Source organism: Photinus pyralis, unplaced genomic scaffold (assembly GCF_008802855.1).
Source record: "Photinus pyralis isolate 1611_PpyrPB1 unplaced genomic scaffold, Ppyr1.3 Ppyr1.4_LG2, whole genome shotgun sequence".
NCBI lineage: Eukaryota > Metazoa > Arthropoda > Insecta > Coleoptera > Lampyridae > Photinus > Photinus pyralis.
The window spans coordinates 47694441-47722250 of NW_022170403.1; the positions used below are offsets into that span (position 1 = coordinate 47694441).

Below are 27810 nucleotides of genomic sequence, written 5' to 3' on the forward strand. Positions count from 1 at the left end.
TCTAGCTAAAAGAAATAGGTATATGATTTTCGAGAAAAAATGTCAAGTAAGTAAAGTGAGTTGCGACGACTAAAAACATTATCTGTACATTACGATATACGCAAAACAAAAGTAGTGGAGACAATCGTAAACAAAATCATAGTTATTTTTCAGTAGATGCTTAAAGTAAAAGCGTGTGGAAATTAATTACGGTTGAAAAGTTAACTTTCGTTTGTTAATCACATAACCTTTGTTGAAGGGAGATGATGGCGATGGCGCACTCCTGTTGCAGTTGGAGAAAACCAAACGGAAACGACGCAGATACAGGAAATGGCTCTTGTTGGCATTTTATAATGATTCGCGAGTTCTTATCGGCGTGCAGCGTATTTTTCTCTTAACTGGAAATGCATCTTCGATGACGGTGCTACGGTTTTATTTTAAGTGCCTGTACATTGTATACACTCTATGTAGTTTGCAACCTCCATGAAGCAGAAACTCTTGATCATTTTATTCCGAGATGGGAAACAACATTTTCTCAAAGTTGATCAAGAAACTCAATAAACCAAAAATGTGAATCCTAGAAGTCCAGAGGGTAAGTTTCGATGGGAAGTTTGAAACATGCCGTCTTTTGCCCTGATTTCCAATCCAATACATCAGAATTCAGAACTACATCAACTAAATGCACTTACCTAATCGTTTTCCATGGTGTGATTCAGTAATAGCAGCTGAGATTTTGTTTAATATGCAGCATGCGATCAGAGGTAATCGATTATATCCGTGATGTTGCTTTGAAAAATCAAGGGTGGCTATGATAGAACAGTGAACACCATCTATGATAGCACTTACCTACTTAAACCTTTGAATATATAAATAATATTCAAAGCTTAAACGTTTTCCATTTTGCACATCGAATGGCAATGTCGAACTTATGGGTAAGGTGGGTGTGTTGATAGTATAAGTTGTAAGCAGTATTTTTCGAAACAAAAGTCCCGGAATGACTCGGAAGAAGTGCTCCCCCTACTTGATAACTCGATGAAATAACAAGTGTTAATTTTGAATACCTATGTGTAACTAGTTCTACTGTTTAGCGTAATTGCTGTCTCTCTAAAAATAAAATGTCCTGATAGGGTGAGAAGTGTGTGCGCTATATAGAACAAGGATATGCAAATAATAACAAGTAATTGGACAAAACCAGAATTTACCGCCATAGATTTATTTGCGAATCTTAATAGATATATGCCACAAACTAATTAATTTACTATAAAAACTATCTAAGTTATGGTATCACAGAATATTGTTACCAATCGCCACATTAATGACATCATTCCCTAGAAAGTAATCGGTCGCCACAATATTTACGGAAGAGTTGCTCCATTCACTGCGTACCCATTTTGTGACGTGGCGATTGACGTTGTTTGCAAGTTTCCTTAGGTTATTAGTTCGAAAAATCACATCGAAGGCTTGAGGGGTTAATTCGGCCATTAGGGCCCACAATGGGTTTAAAACGGACTTATGCTGTTTTATTGAAGTGTCTAGGAAGTCTTTTAAATCTCCAACATCACGCTTGTTTCCCCAAAATTGTTCTATTGGATGCCAAAGCCATCGATGACCTGAAACGTTTCACATAAGCAGAGGAGTATGAAATTTGGCAAATGTTGCTGACCTGCCGAGACCTCTTTTTCATTATAACACACGATTATGCTTTTGTTGCGCGCCCATATTTCATTGAACGTCGGACCGCTTCCAATTTGTAGACCACTAGGGTACAATGCCAAATCGTGTAATTCATAATGCAACACTTTTAGTAAAGATTCATGTATGTTTGCGTTAAAATTGGATGGGTAAGGAAATCGGTGAAAGTCTACAACTATTATTTCTCTAGGGGCGAGTTCTGAAAATTTCCGAATTTCTCTTAAGACGGGTCTAACCTTGTAATACGTACCACATCGTGGTTAATATAAAAACTGTAAACAAGTGGTTTGTAGTTCATTAGTAAGACTGATTCATCATACCCTTCCCTTCCATAATAACCCACACGTAGATCAAGGTATCGGATCCCAAACACCAACTGGGTCCAAACGTTTCTGTCTTGATTCATGACGTAGCTCTGCAAAAAAGTAGCCGTCTTCGAACTTCCGGAATTGTGAGTTCCGGGAATGATCACTGAACCTATCCGTTTTTTTCCGATTCGGTGACTGCAAGCAAGGTTAATTATTACTGCGAAGTTTTTATAAATAAGTAGTATAGTTATTGTCCCATTAGGGTATAAATGTAAATACCTTCAAATGTTACCTATTATCAAACATCCACGTTGGATTAATTCTAAGACACTGCACATCGATTAACATGTCTCTTTTTAATGACGCAATCCAATATGGAAAGCAATGCTGGCCGTGCTCTGCTTGGATCATATTCTCTTGATACTCCCAATTTCCAGGTAACCACGGGGAACCAAACTTTACCTTTGTTTTGTAGTAGCCTTCTGGATATCTTCGAGCTAATACTGAAACACGCGGAGGCATCTCTTCCTTATGACACAAAGATTATAGCGTCAGTTTGGGGTTTTAAAAACAGGATCGTGTACTTACGTTGCGATCTAAAGGATTTTTGTCATACAGCGCGATCTCATCGGGAACCATATCGTACATGGAATCGCATTTTGTTACCCAGTTTAGTTCTAAGTAGGTTTCTTCTAAGGACGATACGGTTAGGTGAACTTTTCCACATTTGTCTAAATCTAAAAAATTATAAGTTAGACGTATGGCATAGGATCAAAATAGTTTAGTACAAAATGTGTATCTAAGTAACTATTTTTTAGTAGCAGGTAGATTAACAACCACTTTCAGTCACGTTAAAGAGTTGCATGTCGCTTAGCTTGCAGTGCTATATTATTCGTCGATGCAAGTGGGAAAAAAAGACCAAACATTTTGATTCGCCACGAAGGACCAATTTTTTGGCCACTGTAAGGAAATTTATTGGCAACTGTTTCCCATCTTAAGACTGCATTCGAAAGTACATTGGCATACAGAACGTTTCTTTCAAGGATAGATAATAAATTAGTGGCAGACGGTATTTATTACTTATAATATGCAAATCCCAGCTTCGGATTTGGTAACTATTCTGTCTCCATTTCGATATGAACCATTTATTTCAAATCATTAAAGAAGGTGGCCCATCGCGGTTCACAATGGGAACTATGTACCATAATTGCGCATTTATCAGATAAATATGATATCGTGCGCATGTAACATCGATAACAGTACCTGCATTTATCATAGAGGCCACAGTTTTTGAATGTGGCCCTTTTAGAACCAGTTTCAGGCCTTAAACCGTTCTGCTAGTGTCAAAAATATTACTTTCCATCTTCGACTCTGTCGTACCATCGTCTCGCCATATTGTTTATTGCAAATTTGCGCAAAAAAAGATGCATTCGAAAATTTTCGCTAAACATTTGAATTTAAAAATTCGACATTCATCGATCAGCGCAGTTTTTGGACACAAAGTGGGCTCCTTTAAATCTTTATTTTATAGCAGATGTTAAATTGTCATTTTAATAGGTTTGAATGAGTAGTAACCTACTCAATTCTTGCTTCAATTAAAGCTCTCATCGAAAAGAATTAATTTCTGTCATCCATAGCCCTCCTCCTCGACCCCTATCATGATCGGATACAATTCCTTATATCTAAAAAACAGATTGTCAGAGGAGGGTACTCTCAAAGGGCGATTGATTTATGTGTAAGAGCCCCCCCCCCCCCCAATTTATCATCTACCAAAAAAGTAAACATCGATAAATATAGCATGCTCCTGCTACCTCGGTTCAAAAAATGCGCTTTACCTGCACAATTTATACTTGTTTTAATTTGGTTTAAGTCGATACCTCGAATCTCCATTAAATTACAGAAATGTTTTTCAAACTATTGGATCGAATAGTCTCGGTAATTAGCTTTATGTAAGTTTTTAATCTCTGCCGCACTTTTCTGACATCCCTGTTAATCGGAGCGCGGGGATGAAATGCGTAGTAAACGAACATATAAATTTGCCTCAATGTGAATAGGATGTCCATGCAGGTAGGCTTAATCTATCGATCCCCAAAATTTCAAACAAGATTTTTGTCTCACTCAATCGGTCGGACGGATGGGCAAATGGTCAGTGAAAAGTCCATATAATTAACGAATATCCCTTGAAACAAGTATAAATTGTGCACAACTCTTGTGCAGATAAAGCGCATTTTTCTAACCGAAATAGATTTTGTTGTGACATCACCAATGGATATATTTCTTGCAGACGTCTCACTCGCCCTTTGTGGTACCCGATAACGATAAGAGGTCAAGGAGGAGGGCTATGGTTAGTAGAAATTAATTCTTTTCGTTGAGACCTTTCATTATAGTACCATGAAGGATAAAACTAGTTCCACTCCTCCACGAAGGGTAGAACATGTGTTAACCCCCCCCCCCCATGTTCTAAAGTTTAACTTGGCACCACTAAAGGCATGCGTATGCAAAATCTAGACCGATTGGTTGTTGTATGTAAAAGTTATGCACGTTTGACTTTCAAAAACAGCATCTCAGGACATCTTTAGACAGCGAAATTTGATGGGCGTCTGGCACGCCTTCAAGGTATAGGCTACTTACTGCAAAATTCCAGGACTCCGGACGGACGGACGGACAAAACGCAAACAATAGAACATTTTTTTTTAATTCTTAAAAAATGCTCTAAAAATACAAAATACACTTTTTATGCTTCTCAATCACTTTTGAGGATCGGGTAAAGGTGAGTTTACACTTTCGCGTTTTTAAAATTTGCTTAAAATTGAAACATAATACAAAAATGTCCTCTTACGATTTTGAAAATTTGAAAATAGTATATCGTAATCTATGTACAGATTCTTCGAAAAGGAAAGGGGCGGAATGTAATTTTCTCACTTTTTGTAAGCTATGTATAATTTCGGATATGTTTTGGAAATGTATTACAGAATTGGCTCTAGTTTGTCAGGAACGTAATAATCGCCCCCGCAGACGTCGCGGTACTGGGAGGTGAATGATATATTACGGGTCCAAAACACTTTAAAACCATTTTGAAGGCATTTTCGGAGTTCTGATATTATTTAATCAGTTACTAATTTCAGGTTCGAAAACTACTTACACATTTATTTAGCGATCGTCAACATTTTCGCTAATTTGAGAAAAATAGCTATAGATTTATAATCAAGCGTTATTATTTTGCTATGAACTATCGTACCTGGCACGTTATTAAAAACTCTAAGTTGAAGTAATGTTGGACGACAATAACAAGGTCGCTGTTAATATTTGTGTTATTCACAACACAAAAAATGTTATCAGCAATTTTATATCTTTATATACAGTGTGTCCCCACATAGAACGCACCATAGGGTAACGGCAATGTATTTTTCGCGTAAAGTACATTAATTCTGGTTCCCTATGGTTCGTTCTCCCTGGGACACACAGTATGCACTGTGTCCAAGATAAAGATCTCTATCATGGGGATCTTCGAAACCATAAGGTGATCAAATTAGAGAAAAGATACGTAATTAAAGAATTATTATCATGCTTTAAAGAAAACCAGAAAATTCCGATTACTTTCGAAGATATATCATATTTCTGATGTTCTTTGTGCAGATACAAAAAATAAAAACACTTTCTCATTGCCACTTTTTGAGCTCCAAAAGGCAAATTTGAGAACTTTTCAATACAACGTTTCGTTTCGGAGAAATCATAATCAACTTTATTTTTTTATATGACCCGTAAAAAAAGTAGAATTATTATTACGAATACAACGATGTACGGTACACAAAAAAAAACAAAAGTTGTGCTGGTGCGACCGCGCAAAACGTTCGAGTTGTGCGGGAATACCTATCGGGCATATTTTCCCAGTAAATTTGTCCGATAGGTATTCTTGCACAACTAGAGTGTTGTGTGATCACTGATCATTATGGAATTGGGCGCAAGCCTATTAAGCGCCAAGATCAACGGGGGGATAATAAATAAATAAATAAATAAATTTTGGCATTGGACTGGTGAATATATGCATTGGTGGTTATGGCTGCCCTTATTATCGGCGATTTAAATTTGTGACCGGTTCGACACGTTAGGCACATAAAATATACTTTTTGGTCTGATTTTATGGGCTGGAACATATTAGTCCGGGAGGTAGCGTCAAATTTCACCGGACCATTATACTGAGGCTGAATTTTTCAGTATAGGCCTTTGTGATGTTGACGAAAAAAAAATTTCCATGTTAGCTGCTCAAGATCCGTGACTTATGATTTCGAGAGCCTATGTATCTGGCAAAAAAAAAGGAGATTTTCAGAGGAGTTTACTGTAGTTGAAAATTTTCTGGTAGATAATTGGTAAGATTTTCATGACGAAAAAAAGTGTTAGCTGCGAGATCCCTGTGATTTAACATGTTAGCTACGCGCATGTTCATCATGTATAGAAAATTGGAAAATTCGGACTATTATACTGGAGCTGAAATTTATTTATGTGACAGTTGATGGAATGAGAACTGTATAAATAAATGTTAGCTGATGCACAGGTGTGACTTAACCTGTTAGCTGCGCGTTTGAAGTGCAACGCGCGGTGAGTAAATTACGCGGCGCGTCGCTTGGATTCAGCAGGATATAACGCTAACAGTCATTGAAATTTTGATATAATAACAATGAACAACGATTGTAAGCTCGTGTGCAGTATATATGTATATTCATAAATTTCATAAATGTAAGTCGTAATGTACTTTAAAATCCGATTTTCATACAAAAGAAACAAATATAAAACAGTTTATATGATCGATTATTCAGAATCGGATTCACTTTCTTCTTCCTGTTCGTCAGTGCTACTTTCCGATTGATCTTCAATATCAGAGTGTTCTTCATGTTCCTGGTGATCATTATCATCATCAGATTCTCTGAAAGTATCTGAAAAAAAATACAATTTCATAAGTTTCAAGCATTACTCAAATGAGCATTGGGCAAATCTCAAATTACCTTCTATTTCAGCCTGACTACTTGAGATTTCATCAAGTTTCGGCAATTGATCTCCTTCGAACCATTTAAAATCGTATCTGTTCTCCTCTTCTACTCATCCAAAATCCTTTGGAGATGATAGAGTTGGAGTACGAGACTGTGCGTGAGTCCACAATTGAGCACTATAAGATGTTCGGAGGATATGTTGACGCAACTCGGACTTGCACGGAGGTAGCAATGATCCTTCGAAATTTTGATCTAATTTCAGTACCTCATCTTTATCGCTAAATTTGTAGGCTTTCATAAAAGTCGCTGTACGCGATACATTGATATCGTCTTGAAACTTGATGAAATCTCAAGTAGTCAGGCTGAAATAGAAGGTAATTTGAGATTTGCCCAATGCTCATTTGAGTAATGCTTGAAACTTATGAAATTGTATTTTTTTTCAGATACTTTCAGAGAATCTGATGATGATAATGATCACCAGGAACATGAAGAACACTCTGATATTGAAGATCAATCGGAAAGTAGCACTGACGAACAGGAAGAAGAAAGTGATTCCGATGCTGAATAATCGATCATATAAACTGTTTTATATTTGTTTCTTTTGTATGAAAATCGGATTTTAAAGTACATTACGACTTACATTTATGAAATTTATGAATATATATACTGCACACGAGCTTACAATCGTTGTTCATTGTTATTACATCAAAATTTCAATGACTGTTAGCGTTATATCCTGCTGAATCCAAGTATCCAAGCGACGCGCCGCGTAATTTACTCACCGCGCGTTGCACTTCAAACGCGCAGCTAACAGGTTAAGTCACACCTGTGCATCAGCTGACATTTATTTATACAGTTCTCATTCCATCAACTGTCACATAAATAAATTTCAGCTCCTGTATAATAGTCCGAATTTTCCAATTTTCTATACATGATGAACATGCGCGCAGCTAACATGTTAAATCACAGGGATCTCGCAGCTAACATTTTTTTTCGTCAAGAAAATCTTACCAATTATCTACCAGAAAATTTTCAACTACAGTAAAATGCTCCGAAAATCTATTTTTTCTTGCGAGATGCGCACGCTCTCGGAATCTTAAGTCACGGGGTCGCGTCAGCTAACATACGTTTTCTTCATTTTTGTACGAAAAACTAATCGATAAGAAACTGGAAATTCTCGGTATAATCACCCATGAAAATTTGACGCTACCTCCCGGACTATATAGACTTACTAGTAAGTGGTAGCGAATTAGGACAGTCAATTCTATTATTTGTGCATGAAACAAATATCAGCAACTTCTCTTCTATATTTTAACGGCATGGTATGATTTTCCTCTCTAACTTCGCGATATTGAACATATTGGGGGTAAGTAACGTGCCTCTTAAAATTCAGATTTTTAAACATTTATTCGGGACTGTCTCTATTTGTTGTATGGATTTGTAGACCGGAATTCTAAATACTATACTGTTCTACTCTAACTTAGATCGTACCAAGTGGTTGTAGAGAATTTTTCGGGAAACGATATTTTGTAATTCGGAGGTATTGCGTATTAGAAAACCTAAATTGTTTAGTGCTGAATTGACAACGTTATTTATACGTTCTTCCGATCTTATCGCAATTGTAAATTTTCCTCCCAAATCTAATTACTTTCACAGTTTGCAGTTTTTGTTGGTCCATAGAGTAATCCGCTTCGGTATATCCCTACTTCGTTGTATACGTCAGGCTTTTGCATTTATTGATATTAAAGTAGTTGGTTTCTGTTACTCCAGGCCACGACACTGTCAATATCTGTTTGAAGTAGTTGTACATCATCAACATTCGTAATTCCTTTAAATATCTTTAAATCATTCGCCATTTGATATTTAAAGGAAGGCCACTAATGAAAAGGGAAACAGTAGCGGGCCCAAATTGCTTCTTTGGGGCACTCCTGATATAGCACGAAATGGATCAGATACCTTAGTATAATAACAACTCTTTAAATTGCGTATCTTTTCGACCATCTTCGTATCTTCTATGGATTTCGAGATCCCCATGATAGACGCCCTCATCTTGGACACAGTGTAGGTATATAAAATTCATCTGTACGTGTGTTTGTGACTGAACCCCTCCTGAACGGCTGGACGGATTTTGATGAAATTTTTATGTGTCAGTGTGTCCCTGGGTGGTTTAGACTTTAGATTGAAATAATTTTCAGACTTCTTTCGACGACAGAGATTTTGAGATCCAACCATCCACCAAATGAGATTTGGGTTGGGACATGGTGCGTCACAAGATCGACTTATTGGGAGTGAGTCATATACAGGCATAGTTTGTTTCCATCAGCTGGGACTGCAAACTGCAGGTCTCTTTTTGAATAAATTGGGGACTTAGTGTTGGTTCACATAATCTTTCTTTGTCACACGTATATTTTATTAGAAGCGTTAATTTTCCAACATAAATAAACTAAACTTAGGTACTAAGTAGGTTTAGTCGCATGCATGATATACATTGTATTTGTGTTATTATTCCATCTCCAATATGCCGAAAATATATCATAGTATATTCCTCTACTTCCTTCAGTTTTACACCCGGCTAGAAGAAGGATGTTCAGCACTGTCAAACGTTTCCGTCATACTTACCTTCCTGTAACATTTTTTCAACATCCAAATCATTTACAAATTTATCCCAATGAAAAGTGTCGTAAGGAAAAGTTCGGGTAATTGTTTGGCCGACTACTATCATCCTCAACCATGACTCGAAGGTTTTACTGACACTGCTGAAAAATAAAAGACCTCCGGGTTTAACTGCTTTCACGCAGCTCTTTACGAATACATCATGATTTTTAACGTGATGCAGCACATTATTTGCTATAACGATGTCGTACTTCTCCGCGTTTCTTACGCAATGATTTTCAATACTATCCCATTGGTAAATAACATTCTTCAAACAAGGGTCTAATGAAAGATGGTCTTTGGCCGCTTCTAGTATATCGCTGTTAACATCGATTCCGTAAACATCACCTCCCGCTCTTGCCAGGCATTCGGTTAAATGACCCCCTAGTAAACTTTGAGACACGGTACAATGCAAATGGGACACTTACCTCCGCAACCCACATCTAAGATACGCAGTTTGTCGCGAAACTGGAAGCCTTCGTATCCTTTGACTATATCTTTTTCAATTAAGACTCCTTTAATGTATTCCAAGTCCAGTTGATTTAACTGTATTAGGGGCCTCATCACTGAATTTAAATCCCACCATCCTGACTTATACTTAGAATAAAAAGCGTTGTGAGAAACATCTGCGCTGGGTACGTCTAAAGCTGCAGAATAATGAAAGCTGACAGTATAGATCCTAACATGGTGTTAAATCAGATGGAGTCAAGATGAAACACAGATTAATCACATGATCAACCCACAGAAACGTTATAGACTACGATCTCCGTGAAAATAAGGCAAAACCCAAAACGACGTCTGTTGATACTTTTGACATTTGTAGATAATTATCACTTCCAAACGTACATACATGATCTATTCTAATTCTTTCATTACACACGGGTGTAGGTAATGGGTATAATATCATGACTCTAAATTATACGTTACCTATGACCTCATTTTCAGGAAAGTCGTGGAAAAAGTATGGTAGGTACGTAATTCTGTTGTAATTTGCGTATTATAGGCTCTCGTAGATAATTTTTCTACTCACTTGTAATAAACACTATTACAACTTTATGACGTAATTTACTATTTCGGTAAGCGTGAGTGAAAAATTCTACAGATAAGCAAAGTTGCCCTTTTCCCTTAGTGCAATAAAGTAGTCTCCAAAAAAGTCTGATTATTTCGATTGGTACACTTACTTGGCATTTCTAGAACAGTAGAAGCTATCAAATCTTCCTAAAGACTATAGGTACTACTTAAATCCACACATTGCTTCTGGAAATATCTAAGTTGGAATGATAAGATTAAACCTCCGTTACGACGTGACGACAATTGTACAAAATTGTCTTATCAGCATGCTTTTGAATGCCGAAAAACGTAAACTTTGAGTATTCGTTTATATTAGAGTACCCTCGAGAGTACCACAAGAACAGGTTGGTTCATAAAACTGTGTGATAAAATCGGTCTTTAAATGTTACTAATTATATTGATCCCAAATTGAATTGGCTTGCCCATTGTAACCACTTATCAATCAAGCTATCAAAAGCATGTTATTTGCTACGTTGTTTGAAATCTACAGTATCAACTGATGTAGTAATCAGTGCATATTATGGATGCTTTCATTCTATTATGAGTTATGCGATTATAACGTGGGGGCATTCGGCAGGAATGAAAAGAATATTTTCAATTCAAAGACGTGCCATCCGAATAATATCTAACCTTAATTATAGAGCTTGCTGTAGGTACAAATTCATTGATCTCGGTATCTTAACTTTGCCATGTATTTATATTTTAAATTGCATTTTACATGTTATTGACAATATTTCGTCTTATCAGTCTAGTGATTTTACTCATCGATATGTAACGAGAAGTATCGGTAATTTACGCACAAATCAAGTTCGTCTAACTACTTCACTAAATTGCATTAATTACTATGGGAGTAAATTTTACAACAAAATACCTTTGAAATATCGATCATTACCAATAACTCAGCTAAAAAATGTTATTAGCAATTATCTAAAAGCAAATGCCTTCTATTCAGTGAACGAGTTTCTTCAATCCCAGTCCATTGATCTGTGATATTCAGGTTTAATATATTTTAATTTGTTTTGTTTGTCTTTCTATGTAATTGTAGTTTGTTGTTTTCACTTTGACGAATCTTATATAGTTCTACTATTTATTGATAATAAAGTATTGATTGATTGATTGATTGGAGAAACGGCAAAACATTGATATTGCCGGCCTTAGCTATAAGTATCCAATCAAGCGTTATTATAACGTAAGAATTTTTGTAAATACGAGTAGTGATAGATAACAACAAATAACTTAAAATTAGGGGGAGTTGTGCGCTAATCATGACAGCTTTGCTGTTGAAACGCGTTGATCTATTAATGTAGGTATTATTGTGGTTGATTAGTGTTTTTGTTTTACTTTCTATAACTTCAACAGTCACAGCAGTTCCATTGCTTCCAAAATCAATTCTATTTTGAAATGTGATACCAACATTATTTCTCTAGCGGAAATTCACTAAAAATTTTAGGAACACTTTTAGAATAGTAAGAAAAACAGATATTTAATTTGTTGACGAGTTTATTCAATTTCTACAACACCTTCATTATATACAGCAAATAAATACATCAGAAAAGAAACAAATACAACATGTTTTTTGTGACGTTAATATATGTAAGCAGCGACATTTTTCACCACCACCCCCCTCCCCCCTCCTACAATACTATATCGACACCAAATCTAGGCCATTGCCAGTTGATTAGGGGGCAAGCTTATGTTACTTTTCAATATTACTGACAAACTGTTCAGTTACATAGACTCTTAGATGCCGTGCGCAACCTCAAATTTGCAATGATGACTGGAGCAGTTTTTTGTTTTTTTTGTTATGGAACTTTATTTTTGTCGACTTTTCGTCAAAATCCGCTTACAAAAATAAAATAAACATATAAGAGTGGATAGTGTCTCTAGTTTGGTTATGTTATACCAATGGATAGACCAGACAAACAAGCAGATATTTCAAATTGCGATCTCTACGTTAGTTGTTAAACAAAACTAAAACTTGTGAATACTAAAAATTATACTTTTTCCCAAAATTTGCCACGAAAAGAAAATCATTGGCGATATAGATATAATTCGCCTTTACGTATAGAATGAAACGTGAACAAGTTAAAAAGTAATCGTAAACGAATTACATAAAGCGCATTGCCACCTGCATTCATTTCCCATTTGTAAGATGCAACTTCTGTTAAAATCGTAAAAATCCGGCCACAAATGGGTATTAAAGATAGCGTTGCACATGGGCAATCCATTTTTGACGTGCTACTTCAATTTCAGTTTATAAGAAGAATTTCATTTCAATGATTTTCTAAATAAGAAAGTTGGAACTGCCCATGCGCAAACCTAAATTTTTAAACTAATGTTAGATTTTCCTTTGTATGTATGTATGCTTTATTGGTGATTTATACTTACAAGTATTTTCACACGTCATTTTTTCACAGACATAATTGACCATAAATTATCTACCAATACAATATAAATTTAAAACCTATTTTCTTAGACAAGATGACAATTAGGTAAAATGACAAAGGACAAAATAAATATACATTTAGACAACAAAATCGCAACATCTTCACAAACAGAGCTAGCAATCTAAGTCATTGAAACTATTGTTCAAAAATTCGTTTAGTGAGTAGAATGCTCGACGTTTTAAATATTCCTTTACACTAGCTTTGAATGATAGTGAATATAAGTTTTTAGTTTTCGTGGGTAATGCATTATAAAACTTCATCCCATAATATGATACGCCATCCTTTGTTTTATTGAGCCTATGAAAAGTTATGTAAATGTGTTCTTTGTTCCTTGTGTTATAACTATGCAAATCCTGTTTTACAGTTTGTGAAACTATGTTCTCTTTAATATAGAGTAGGCATTGAAGTATATATGTACAAGGGAGTGTCAAGATACCTAGCTCAACAAATCCACTCCTACAGCACTCTCTGTACTTGATATTTTTTATTATTCGGATACACTTCCGTTGTAAGGCAAATAAAGTATTTGCATGTTTCGAATGGCCCCATGCAAGAATTGCATATGATAAAATTGAATGAAAAATGCCATAATAGGCTGTAATTACAGTTTCCATTGAAGCAACTCTTTTAAGATTCCTGATAACAAATATAGCTTTAGATAATTTAGCACTTTGAATAGCTACATGTCTGTTCCAAGTCAGATGTGGATCTAACGTTACTCCCAATATCCTAAAATCTGAATTTTGATTGATAATTTTTTGTTTCCTTAGCGTCAGTGTCATGGTTTGTGTCTTTGATGCATTTAAAGATAATCTGTTTGATTTTACCCATTTATCAACTCTTCCTATAGCTAACTTCATGCACTCATTGATTTCTTCTTCACTATCAAATTGTTTAATAAGAGAAGTGTCATCAGCAAACATAATGTGGTCGGTGTATAGGTCACAATGGGGAAGATCATTAATATATATAAGGAACAAGATGGGCCCCAAAACAGATCCCTGTGGCACACCGTGCTTTAATTGTGACAATTTTGAAACACCATTATCGTAAATTACATACTGTTGTCTATTTGATAAATAAGAGTGGATTAACTGTGCACTTTTGTTTCCAAAACCATAATTTCTTAGTTTATCGATTAAGATTTTATGTGATACGCAGTCAAATGCTTTGGTAAAATCAAGACCTGCTAAACTAATGTATTTTTTATTTTCAAATCCTTTCATAACTGTTCTTGCTAAATTACTCACAGCCAGAGCAGTAGACTTCCCTTTTCTAAACCCAAATTGCGATTGACTAATTATATGATGATCCTCGAAATAAGTTTCCATTTGAAGTTTTAAAACAGATTCAAAAATTTTGCTAAACACGGGCGTCAAAGAAATAGCTCTATAGTTATTAGGATCAGACAAGCAACCTTTTTTAAAAATTGGTACTACTTTAGAAATTTTTAATACGGAAGGAAACGTACCACTCGCAATACATTTATTAATTAACTTTGTCAATGGAGATAGTATAACATCCTTCATTGACTTCACAATTTTTACAGTAATGTCATAAGGATCTTTGCTACAGCTATTTCTTAGTCGATCGATACACTCCCTAATTGTACTAAAGCCCACTTCTTTAAAGCTAACGGTAAAATGGCTCAATTCCATAAAATCTAAAGGATCTATATCATCATGATCTATTGGAATATTGTTAACAATGTTATCAATTGAGTCAATGAAATAGTCATTAAAAATGTTACAATTCAGTTCAGCGCATGGTTCAAATTTTGCTGTGTTCTTGCGTTTAATGATTTGCCACATCGCAGCTACCTTATTTTTAGAGTTTTTTTTATGAATTTATCATTTGTCATCTTTTTCGCTTTTGATAATTCATTTTTGTATCTCAATTTCACATTTCTGAGCATCTCCTTTGTGACTAGAGATGAATTAGATTTTTAGATTTAAGCATATCACTACAGAGTTGCAGTGTTGAACGTAGTTGCTTTAAGCTATCAGTAAACCAGTTTACTTCCCTGGAAGTAGAAGTTGCAAGCCTACACTTTAGAGGAAAAGTGGTAACAATAGTCTCTGAGAAAAGTTTTACAAACATATCGAATTTAGTCTCGGAATCAATTCGTTCGTCACTGATAAACTCCCAATTGACATATTCTAATATATTATACATGCGAAATAATCCAATGTTGGTGATTGGTCTATATGTAATTCTACCATTATTTCCACTACAATCTTTATGGGAAGTGATGCCAAGGGTAAAACCAACAGCATTGTGATCAGAAAAATATGTATCAAAGACCGTAACTGAAAAGTCTGGAATGTTTGTAAAAATATTGTCCAGACATGATTGCATTCTAGTGTTCTCAAAAACGGACTGCTTCAACCCAAACGTTAGAAAAATGTTACATAGCTGGTGCGCTTTTTCATCTTTAGTATTGAATTTGACGTTAAAATCGCCAGTAATAATGATTAATTTACGAAAATTTAAAGTTTCTAACATATGCAGTAATTGCTCCATAAATATATCGAAGTCTCCGCTGGGCGAACGATAAATAGACACAATGTCAATGTTATGATATTTTAAACCAACCACTTCAAAATTAACTTCCTTCGATAAGCCCAACAAATTCAAAGGTGTACATTTATAAGAATTTTTGATGAGAATGCAAACCCCACCGTGTATTTTACTCGAACGGCAAAAACTCGTTACAACACGACATCCTTGTATACTCAACACTTCAATTTCCTCTTTTCTTAGCCAGTGCTCGTTTATACATAAAACGTCATAGTCATGGGCATGCGCTATTGATTCTAGTTCCAAACACTTGTTTCTCAGACATTGTACATTTATATGCATAATATTTAGTGAATCATTACAATTTTGTATTACTCTATTAGGTGACATTGTTTTATTTGGCGGTAGAGATTGATGAGTAAGAATGTGCGGAGTTATACTTATAAGTAGTGGCGGGCGGTTTAATTACGATTATTGGTAAAAGTATAATTATGTTGATTTGAAGATTTGACGATTTTATTTATTACAACGGGAATTGACTCGCTATACAGTTCAGTTTAATATACGAGATCTCTTGCAAAAGGTAAGTGCACATTCGCACTTTTGCACGTCTATTTAGGTGTATGCCATCCTTTACATAGTCAACCTTTGCGAAAGATTTATAAAGAACTACAAAATAAAATTTATCTCTACATGATACCATACTGTGTATTAATTTATTTGCATGGAATATTAGGTTGTTATATTTAGTGTTAACGTAATTATATGGAATAGAACTAATAAAGACATCACAAGTTAAGTTTAAATTAACGATGCGTTCTAAAACAATTTTAAGTTCGGCCAGTTTAAAAGACGGACACAATATATCGTTGGTGCCCGCTACTATCACTAAACTATCCTTACAATTATACGATTTTGAGATATTTTCAATATCTTCCACAACACTACTAAATTTAGCGTTTGGTTTAAAAAATGAGGTAACATGGAAATTGTTTGAATTTTCATTTAGGATTTGACTTAACCCACGTCCGTGACTATCTGCCCATACACAGATTTTCCTTCTTGTTGATAGATTACATTCATATTCACCCTCGCTCGAATATTTTAGTGGCCCTTGATTTTCATTTTTCTTACATTTTAAGATCGGCACTACCTCAGACAATTCCTCATACAGAGTTTTTACGTTTGTTTTACCAGAATTATGTTTATCACGACGTAATGTATTACTTTGTTTAGTCACTTTGTTAATAGTTTGAGAAACCGCATCGCACTAAAATGCTTCCATAGAAAAAAAAAGTTGGCACTGTGCATGCGCAAAATAAAATTTTGAAACTGGCGTTAGATTTTCCTTTATTCCAAGTGCCTATGTGTCAAATTTCGTTTAAATTCTTCCATAAATAAAAAAGTTGGCACTGCGCATGCGCAAAACCAAATTTTGAAATTGGCGTTAGATTTTCATTTATTCCAAGTGCCTATGTATCAAATTTCATTCAAATACTTTTATAAGTAAAAAAGTTTGCAATTCGGTTTATAAATGGTCGAGATGCGAAAAGGGCACTGTGAATTTTGAATCGATTCGATCAACTTTTGGCATTGCGTATTATATGGCTAAAGCTATGCCCATATTGAATTTCATGCAATTCAGTTCATAACTAACGGAGATCTAAAAGCGATCGGACATTTCTAAACAAAATTATCGTTCACACGGATAGATAGAGGGACAGACAGACAAAGGAATAGGCGGACATACCAACATACAGACGGCAGACAGCAATACAAAATTATAAACGATATCTAGGATCGTTAATAAACGGCAAAAGTGTAAAATTATGGAACATGTAAAAAACGGTTTGTTGGTTTTTTTACAATAACTTTTTTTAGCAATAAACCCAGAAAAAATTCCTTCCTTGGTGCCAGCCTCGACACCATAACGAACCAAATAGCGAAAAAAGTAGAACAATAGCTCTTAAGATAAAGAACTAGTACCGTCTCATAGAACGGACGGACGGACGGACAAAGTGGCCACAATAGCGCATTTTTTTGTTTGTGGAAATGGGCTAAAAAGGATAGTGCATAACGCGGTTGTGCGTTAACGAATAGACGGAGAAGTGTAGATGCACTTTAATACCAAGAACTCCATTGTTGTTATAGGTAACAACAGTATTTAAAGATTATAAAGTTTAAAGGGAGAATAAATGAAATTAATTAATCCTTTTAACTAAGCTAATATTTGAACACACAAATCTGTAACTCCTAACTTTAATTTATTAAATCCTTCGACCTCCCTGACTAACTACTTGCAAATATATCTCTAATGGCCGGTTGCACCGACAAATTTAAGCGGAGCTTAGCTTAAGATGGCAACGATTGTTGAGACAATGGTTGTCATTGATTTTAAGCTACGCTTAAGCTAAGCTCCGCTTAAATTTGTCGGTGCAAACGGCCATAATTCAATTAAGAAATATTAATTAAAAAGAATTTACTTTGTAATGAAGTAATCTAATTGTGAGTTCGCACTGAAAGTAATTTAAAATATCTTCTAAATCACAGGCATATATTTCTACTCAATTGGTGTCAAGAATATTGCACCCTTCCTAACTGAAATCGATGGATTTCATTCAACGACTAAATTGCACTCCTTTATACTAAGTAAGTTACTTTTTTACTCTACAATGAAGCATTTTTTACTGCCTCAATTATCGTGGTATATTTTTAAATTAATAAATTGGGGCTGTTTTGGTTGTTAACACAATCTGTTTTTGTAGCACGTGGATTTCAAAGCCATTTATTAGAAGTGTTAATTTTCAAACATAAATCGACTAAACTCACAAGGTAGGTTTAGTCGCATGCATCATATACATCGTGTTTGTGTTATTATTCCATCTCCAATATGCCGAAAATATATCATAGTATATTCCTCTACTTCCTTCAGTTTTACACCCGGCTAGAAGAAGGATGTTCAGCACTGTCAAACGTTTCCGTCATACTTACCTTCCTGTAACATTTTTTCAACATCCAAATCATTTACAAATTTATCCCAATGAAAAGTGTCGTAAGGAAAAGTTCGGGTAATTGTTTGGCCGACTACTATAATCCTCAACCATGACTCGAAGGTTTTACTAAAACTGCTGAAAAATATAAGACCTCCTGGTTTGACGGCTTTCACACAGCTCTTTACGAATACATCATGATTTTTGACGTGATGCAGCACATTATTTGCTATAACGATGTCGTACTGCTCCGCGTTTTTTACGCAATGATTTTCAATACTATCCCATTGGTAAATAACATTCTTCAAACAAGGGTCTAATAAAAGATGATCTTTGGCCGATTCTATTGCATCGCTGTTAACATCGATTCCGCAAACGTCAGCACCAGCTCTTGCCAGGGATTCGGTCAAATGACCCCCTAGTAAACTTTGAGACGCGGTACAATGCAAATGGGACACTTACCTCCGCAACCCACATCTAAGATACGCAGTTTATCGCGGAACTGGAAGCCTTCGTATCCTTTGATTATATCTTTTTCAAATAAGACTCCTTTAATGTATTCCAAGTCAAGTTGATTTAATTGTATTAGGGGCCTCATCACTGAATTTAAATCCCACCATCCGGACTTATACTTAGAATAAAAAGCGTTGTGAGGAACATCTGCGGTGGGTACGTCTAAAGCTGCAGAAGAATAAATGTTGACAGTAGATCCTAACAATCTTAAATCAGACGATGAAGTACCAAACACAGATTAATCACATAATCAACCGATCAACACATACAGAAACGTTATAGACATTTTCGGGTAGGAGTGAGTGAAAAATTCTAGAGATAAGCAAAGGTGCCTTTTTATTGCATTAAAGTAGTGTTTTCAAAAAATACCTAACCATGTAAAGTAACTCCGTCCAAGTAAAATCAGTTACTGTATTATATGTATTGTATAGTATTTTATGTCTTCGTACTGTTTCTGTAAGTTTAATATGGAACTTCATCGGGACTTACAATTAATTAAACAAATACACATGGCGGTACAAATTTTTGTACCGCAAGAAACCATTATCTAAATTTTTCTAAGACAAAATTTTAACACAATATAAAAAGCGGCCCCTACACGAACAATATTTACGTCAATATATTGTACAATATTTTGTGCAATATTTACTTGGCCAACCCACACGGTGCAATATTATTATTCAATAAATTAGTCCGCAGGGTGATATTTGTGCAGTCAACATGTGGAATAATAAGAAGACGGTAAGTTGTGTGGCTATAGCTTTAGTTATAGCTTCAGCAAAAAACGAAAAAAAGAAGCGCACGTGGATGAAGGAATGGTTTAAAAAAAGAAATATTTTTTTAAATTCTGTTGCTGTAATCGTTACTTTTGATATTCCACAACGCAGGTAAGCTCCGATACACCTCGATACATTCTAAAATGAACTTTCTTTCTTCATCTTTCCCCTTATGTGTAGCCATGGTCGATGTTTATTCCTACTCTGTTAACACAGAACTGAAGTGGTATTGCACAATATTACCAACACACGCAGCAATATTTACTAGATTGCACAACAAAAATCAAACCGTTTTTGATTGAGTCAATATCTTTCAATGTGCCCTACAGACGCTCAATACTATTGTACAATGTAAATTATTGTGCAATATATTGACGTAAATATTGATCGTATAGGGACCGCTAAGACGGCAGGAGAGAGCTTGACTGCTTATTTCGATTAATACACTTACTTGGCATTTCTGGAACTGTAGACGCTATCAAATCTTCCCTACTACTTAAATCTACGGATTGTCACTGGAAATTTCTGACTTGATATGATAAGATTACGCCCTTGTCACGGTACTATAACAATTATAGATACTCTGTACAAGCGTGCATATGCCGAAACACTTAAACTTTGAGTAGGCACTCGTTTATATTGTAACACAGTATCAGACGAACCAAAGTTTGTTTTATAAACCTTTGTGATAAACTCGGCATTTATATAACACCAATTATATTGGCAAAACATGGGTATTGTCTATCTTAGCCTTAGCTATTCCCTTTACAATCAAGCGTTATCATTATACTTCTATGAAGTATCGTATGGTAGGTTTAACACTCATAAGTTGAAGTAATGTTGGACGACAATAGCAAGACGGCTGTTAATATAGGCATGTTAAAAGAGAGAACTTATACTGATATCAAATAAACTGTAGACTATTGACTGCTTTTACCAGTTCATCACCTCCATTATCGCAATTGAATAGTTAAATATTGAAACGATTTTTTCCAAGTTGATTTTAAGAGTTATTGGTAAATAGCGATAGATAAAAATAAATAAAACAAAAAGGGGTTTTTTTAGCTGATGATGGCCGCTTTGTTGTTGAGTCGCATTCAATCTAAGTATTAATACCTATCCATATAACTATTATCTATTGTGGTTCATTGGTAGGTACTTTTTATTTTTCTAATGGCCACAGCCAGCACCAGTCCTTCCAAAATCAATTACCTATGTTTTGAAATGTGACCCCAAAATTATTCCTCTGACCGAAATTTGACAAAAACTATTATAATAAAGAAAAACAGATAATTTATTGGTAGAAAGTTTGATTCAATTACTGCAACACATTCACTACATATACATCGAATAAGTAAATAAAAAAAAGAAAATGTAAACATGTATTGTCTAACGCTACACGTACGACCCGACCGACGTACGTATAGGTACATTAGATTCGTATCATAGTCCGGGAAATAGAGACTGAAAATTGACCATTTCCTGCAAAACGAGAAGTAATTCCAATTTGTTTTACATATCATGAAGGAATATCTGGTGGTTTAAGAATCCAAGTTTTCGACCTCCCACCCCTTGTGCTTCCCCCGTAACACCCCTAAAACCAAAGAAATTTGGTTGGTTTTTAAGTTTTTCAATCATATTTTTTATAGGTTTCATTTTACAAAAAATATTGCTATTAGAAATTGTAGACCATCAAATTTTACACAAATTTCTTATATACTTCTTCTTCGTAAATTTTTTACTTCAAAAGATACAGAGCTTCAAAGCTGTCTTTATTTTGAAAATTCCGAAATTTCTATGTACATATTTTAACAAAATTGTATGTTATCTCTATAATCATAAGATTCATATCGATTATAAAGCTATGGTGCTATTTCAGTACCCTGCACCCTTATCAAAGGGGATGAAAAAGAAATACCTACCGCTTTCGAACACAATTTACACATCATTATTTTATATGAACATGAATAATAAACATTTTTTATTTGCTACAAAACTCTCTCTGATGACTAACTTATGAATCGCCACAGTCCACAAGGGGTTTGAAATATTCATTCCTTCCGGGGAAAAAGGGGGGGGGGTGAAGCTGAACTGAAGTGAGACAATTTTTTTACCCATCGTCCTGAAACCTTCATTTTCATGCATACTTTCTGGCAGGAAATTTTAGTTTCCATGACAGAGGCAGAGCAGACTACGTTTCCTGCCGTTTGTCACTTTACTGCCCGCACCTGTCACTCCTGTCATCACTGCCAGATTGACATTAATCAAAAATTATATAAAAATTGAAACTTTGTATTAAAAAACGATTTCGGGTAAAATTTAATACAAAACTCGTCAGTAAAATGTCATTACCTGACTCGGAAATTAAAGTACTTGGCTCCAAAGGAGCCTCGCACTTCACAATTTCCTCGCTAGTAATGTATCATTTTCCTGACTTTTATGTAATAGTTATTTACGTAGTAAGTCATGAAAGTGGTCGTTTACATGACGCGGAGGCTTATTGAAAAGTACGAGGACGCGCAGCGTCCGAGTATCTCTTTAATGCCTCCAAGTCTTTCATCACATATTATGTATAAAATTTTACCTGAAACCGCGACATGTAGATAAGTTTTCCAAATTAAATTATTCGTGTGTGAAATTTTGATACCTAATCACACATGCTAAAATCACTTTATTTAATTGTTTCCATAGAGATTTCAAAATAATTAAAACAATCAGTGTCATTTTTAAGGCAGTTTATGCTTTGTACTTTTCAACTATACAGTCTTTATAACTAGGTCCCCACTAGCAAGGGTTGAAAGTTGAATTATTATGCATATCCTTTGGTTAGGGTGCAGGGTGGGGGGATTTATACCACGGTAAGTTCAAGATATTCTCTCATAAAACTCTTAATTATAGAGATAAAGTAAAAAATTTGGTTTAAACATCTACATAGGAATTTAAGAATTCTTAAAAATATAAGGTACTTTGAAGCTCTATATCTTTTTTAATAAACATTTCACAAAACAGTAGTGTAGAAGTTTATGTTCTACAATTTTTGATAACAATATTTTTTCTAAAGTGAACCACTAAAAAGATATGATTAAAAAACTAAGAAATCAACCTAATTCCAATTATTTTCCGACGAGATGAGGGGCTATAAATTGGAAGAAAAAACATCTGCAACTGCAAAACTAGTCGTTATTTTGAAGGACCTCGTGATGGACTAATGGGTTCAATATGCGAAGAAACAGAATAGAGAAGACTATAAAGAAAATCTTAAAAGTGATTTTGACTATTGCCTGGCAACAAGTTTTCTAAAACCTGTCGAATTATTTTCAATCTATTCTCACTGTCTTGTGATATTATTACATAAAATAGAATTGTCAGAACTGTAAAACAATAGTAGATTATACATATATCAAGGTAGAGAAGTCCAGTATTATTGCCTGAGCACCAAGATTACATCTCGAGGCGCTAGGCTCGAGGATCTAGCCAATAATACATAAGCTCCTTCCTTAGTCAATGGAAACACTCGATTTCATTTGTTGCCACGCCGGAATCATCAAATAATGTTTTCCTAAAACTACCTTAGAAACAACTACCTAATTTCCCCTATAAAAAGGGTGAAGAAAATGTGATTTTCTTCTCTAGTGAGGAAAGTAAAGAACATTTGCTGCGTTAATCTTAATAATGATTAATGACATTTAAATTTGAAACATACTCGTATCTAGATTGCTATGTGTTTATTACATATTAATGCATACGATTTTTCAATTTTAATTTTAGTTTCAGAAAACAATATGTGTAAAACTTAGAAGAAAGTGATTTTCAACTCTTCTTCTTCTCTAGTTGTACAAATAACTATTTATCGGATACAACATTGAATGAGCTCATGTCAAGACAATACGTGTTCAAAGACTTGCCTGTTGCATTTTCTGGAGGTTTTTTCAGTCACTTTGCCGAGTCTACAAATTCTTGTGGTTTCACAGACTCTGAAGACATTCCGTAGTCCGAAGAATAATTGAAAATTTAAATCGCCTCTACGGGCGACCGAACTTGATTATTAAAACCATAGTACAGAAGACACGAAGTTTGAAACCTGTGATCAAAATATCATCTCATTTAATTTTTTCCAGAAAAATCATAGTTCAATTTCAGTTAAAGCCCTTTAGTGACGGCCGTAAAATTACCAGGTATAAAAGTAAATAGGGTGTTGGTAGGCCACAGTAACTCGTAAACGAGACCAAGTTTGCTAAAATCGGTTAAGCCAAACGCGAGAAATCAATATTTATTCAAAAATCATTTGATTTCCCCTCACCACTTTATTTCGCAAGATAGGAAAAAAGTAAAACCAAAAAGACTGGATATTATATCAGGATTAAAATTCAGCTATCATCGATACCACTTTATTAGATAAAATTAAATTAAAATTAAAATTTGATATTTGATCATGACTATTGAGCTTCCTAGTGCTCATTTTACACATTCGAAAATAATTTCCAACAATTACTCTTGGCCACTTTTATTACATAATCTTTTACCCGAAAGCTCTATGTCTACTATAGTTTGTAATAGCCCTACTATGATCGTCTCACTTTTCTGATTGATAAAAAATAAATCTACATAAATAAACCGATTATATTGAAAAAAATAAAATAAATCCAAATTCCACTGCACTCACAATATTGATTTTCTTTTTTTATATTAAATCTTAATTACTCAATTACTTACATCTATCCTGAATCTGAATAATATTTAAATTTACTTAATATAACACTTAATTAAATACCTATACAGCAATGAATATCCTTCTAACTTCTAACTTATATTTATCCTATCTATATAAAACCATTCGGCAAAAACAATTATAAAATGACAAAATAAAAATTTTATATGAATAAATTTCTAGGTAAATAACTTTTCATAAAAATAACTTACAATTTAGACAGTAGTATTCTTCCCCTTTTTAGATGGTGGGTATTGTAGTGGAGCATGATTTAGATTATTCTCAATCTTCGCCTATTAAATCCAATCGCGTAATCCCAATTGAACAACAATTTCTTAGCGCGCTTTTCGTACTTTAGGTATAATTTCTGAACGGAAGTCTTTCAATCGCACGTTAAACTAAACTGCAGTTACTCAATAATTAATACTTTCCGAACAATTCACTATTCCAGAACGACCAACTTGTTCTTGGTTAAAAAATACGATTTTAAATTAATACGCGCAACAAATGTTATTTGGTTTGGGCCTTGTTACTTAAATGGCCCGTTTCCGCGATGACACTCGCCCGTGCGAATATCTACGAAAAAACTTTATAAGTGGTGGCCGCGTTTTCCGCGGCGGTACCACGCTCCGCGTGAATATCTACGCAAAAAGCTCTTAAAATTACTGATCATTTTGTTTTTATATCGCGAGTAAACCAACGCCCGTAATTAACGCTCCCATCAAGTTTCCGGAATTAAACAAACTCATAATTTTTTAGCCTCGCTGTTTTATTACATATTTTTCTTAGAATCTATTGCGTCTTTTAACCGGTGACCTTTTTTAAATCACGTACTAATCGTTAACTCGCCCAAAATAGGAAGTCCAAAACCAATAACTCATCTTATATTTCACGATATTTGAAACTTAATTACATCGAAAAAAAAAATGTTTGTTAATTTTAATGAACATTACAACTTCACAGAAATCTGAATCATCGATACGCATTTCTACCCGAATATAATTTTGAAATCCACAAAACTTGCAAAATTTAACAAGCTTCCGTTACAAGTTGCTCTGATATGGCCGACGGTCATTCTTATTTGGCCACCTCGTACATTAAATTCTATTGATACGATTCCTGTTTCAAATTCATCATTTCAACATCCCCAACCCAAAATTTTTTCTGCGAATGCCAACACATTTGAATCTACTGAAACTTTTAACGTTGTGCCAGAACGACAACGGCGTGGGGTGCAATCTCATAGAAGAAGAAATTTATTTGTCAGTGTAAATTTAATCATCAGGTGGAACCTTTCCATGAATTCTAAACATTTTTGGTAATTCGAAATTTCGATTGCTTATGTAACAAATTTTATTCCATTGCTGTGCGAGATTGTAAAAGATGATTTGGTTAGTATTTTCGTCGTAGCAAGCCGAGTGGTGTATATTTTATTAAGGCGTTCTGTGTCAAATCACCTCATTTTGTCTTATTTGATAAATGTACTTAATGTATAAATTAAATTATGAAAATTTCGTTTTTGCAAGACATAGTTTGTTTTGTGTTTCCAGAAAATTTAATTTGTTTAGTTCAATGTCTTTTGGAACGAACGTCTCGCAGAGTTTTGAAGTCCTGGTTACGACTCAGCCTAAATTTTGAGACGCATTTACCCAGGATGTTCTGAGCTACAGCAATCGCCGCGAGTCAAAAACGATCAGGAACTTCCCTCTTGTAGGCAAATGCAAATAAGGTAATAGCTCAACGGTGGGGAAAGAACAGCTACAAATCGGTCACTAATCAGATATCGTTTATAACAATTATCTAGTGTTCTGACCCTTATGTCTTGATATAAGTGGCACTTGCTAAAACTTAGAATAAGAACATGGCCCGGAAGTAGCAATAGTTTTGGAAAAATATGCAGGCACGAAAAGGAGAATCCTTGAATAGCGAATTTATATTAGATGCTACTGCAAGCTAACAGCTTAACATTCCAACTTCCAAGGTAATATAATAGCACGAGTTGTATTTGCAATATATAAAATTAAAAGTTAAAAAATATTGCTTATACGATTTTGACTTACCTGTATTGTAATTTTGGGTTGTAAAACCTGGCAAGGAATTAACACGCGAAAAGCAAAAAATCCAAAAAACTGTAACTTCAGTTAACATTTTCTTTGTTCTCGGGACACTAAACTGTTCGTAAAATTAATGATTCACGAAACAAATCATTTCAATTAATTCCGGTTTTAGCACAACAGAAAAACAACCTGCAAATTGTTGAAGTGGACTAACCGTAATTTGCTGGTGTTAACGCTCTAGCAATCGTTTCCAACTCTACTACGTTAATGAACAAATGAAAATGTAAATTAGGTAACAATAAAACACCGACAGTGAAGAGTTAACACGTAATTCACGTCACGGAGGTTGCTCTCTTTATCAAAATAATATCAACAATCACTACCTATGTATCGCTAAAATTATGCTACAATTACAATTGTTTTATTCATAACAGTCGCATTTAATTTGATTACGATTTAACCAGATTGGTATATTGTTGAACCGTTGAGTGAACGGTTGAACACAGTTAGTGAAGTCAACGATAATTTTTTATTACTGTTTAACAGATAAAATATAAGTTCCAACTTTCAACGCGAACGTGTTGTTATTAAAGATAAGAGGCATAGATTTTCGCAATAGATTTAACAATTTCGTTTTAGTTATTCCAAAAACCATAATCTAGGGTTTCTGATGTTATCTAGGTACTGATCAGTTCACCATCCATTGGCAAATCCGTATCGCAGGCTTCTGCAAAATTGGGAAACTTTGACTTTATGATTACAATTCGGCACGGACTAAATAGATTATGAACGATATTAGATGACCAAGATACAGTCACAAAAAGTGGAGAAAAAAAAGATGTTCAACGTTGAAAAGTGAAGACACAACGGCCTTCAAAATATTGCACCTGATCCTAGTGAAAAATACCAATTAGGTTTTTTATTTAGCACGTTTTTGAAAACAATTGGAAAGTACTCGATGCGTCGAGCTACAAACTTACGTGTGTTTTTGAGCGACGGATTGAGGTTTATCTCAATTTATGCTACAGTTTAGAATTGTGCAATACAAAGCTAATGCTTCAAACAATCAAACCAAACCCGAGCATTCTACGATGATTTTTTCGAGAGTTATA

The 27810-nt window shown here is 34.7% G+C and overlaps 2 protein-coding genes and 1 pseudogene across 3 annotated transcripts; all 3 read right to left on the reverse strand.

Annotated features, from left to right (window-relative positions):
• Window positions 1-1176: 1176 nt before the first annotated feature.
• LOC116163296 lies at window positions 1177-27196 on the reverse strand (annotated as a pseudogene).
• LOC116163298 (ubiquinone biosynthesis O-methyltransferase, mitochondrial-like) lies at window positions 9353-12848 on the reverse strand. Its single transcript, XM_031477177.1, has 4 exons — window positions 10798-12848; window positions 10045-10263; window positions 9584-10000; window positions 9353-9536 (listed from the first exon to the last, which is right to left on the reverse strand). The coding sequence occupies exons 1-4, from the start codon at window positions 10802-10804 to the stop codon at window positions 9421-9423; spliced, it is 759 nt and encodes a 252-aa protein (XP_031333037.1). The 5' UTR covers window positions 10805-12848; the 3' UTR covers window positions 9353-9420.
• LOC116163297 (ubiquinone biosynthesis O-methyltransferase-like) lies at window positions 18424-20865 on the reverse strand. Of its 2 annotated transcripts, none has more exons than XM_031477176.1 (4): window positions 20385-20865; window positions 19107-19325; window positions 18646-19062; window positions 18424-18598 (listed from the first exon to the last, which is right to left on the reverse strand). In XM_031477176.1, the coding sequence occupies exons 1-4, from the start codon at window positions 20389-20391 to the stop codon at window positions 18480-18482; spliced, it is 762 nt and encodes a 253-aa protein (XP_031333036.1). In that variant the 5' UTR covers window positions 20392-20865; the 3' UTR covers window positions 18424-18479. The 2 variants fall into 2 exon arrangements, with proteins under 2 accessions (XP_031333036.1, XP_031333035.1); XM_031477175.1 differs by lacking the exon at window positions 20385-20865 and adding an exon at window positions 19647-19736.
• Window positions 27197-27810: the final 614 nt, after the last annotated feature.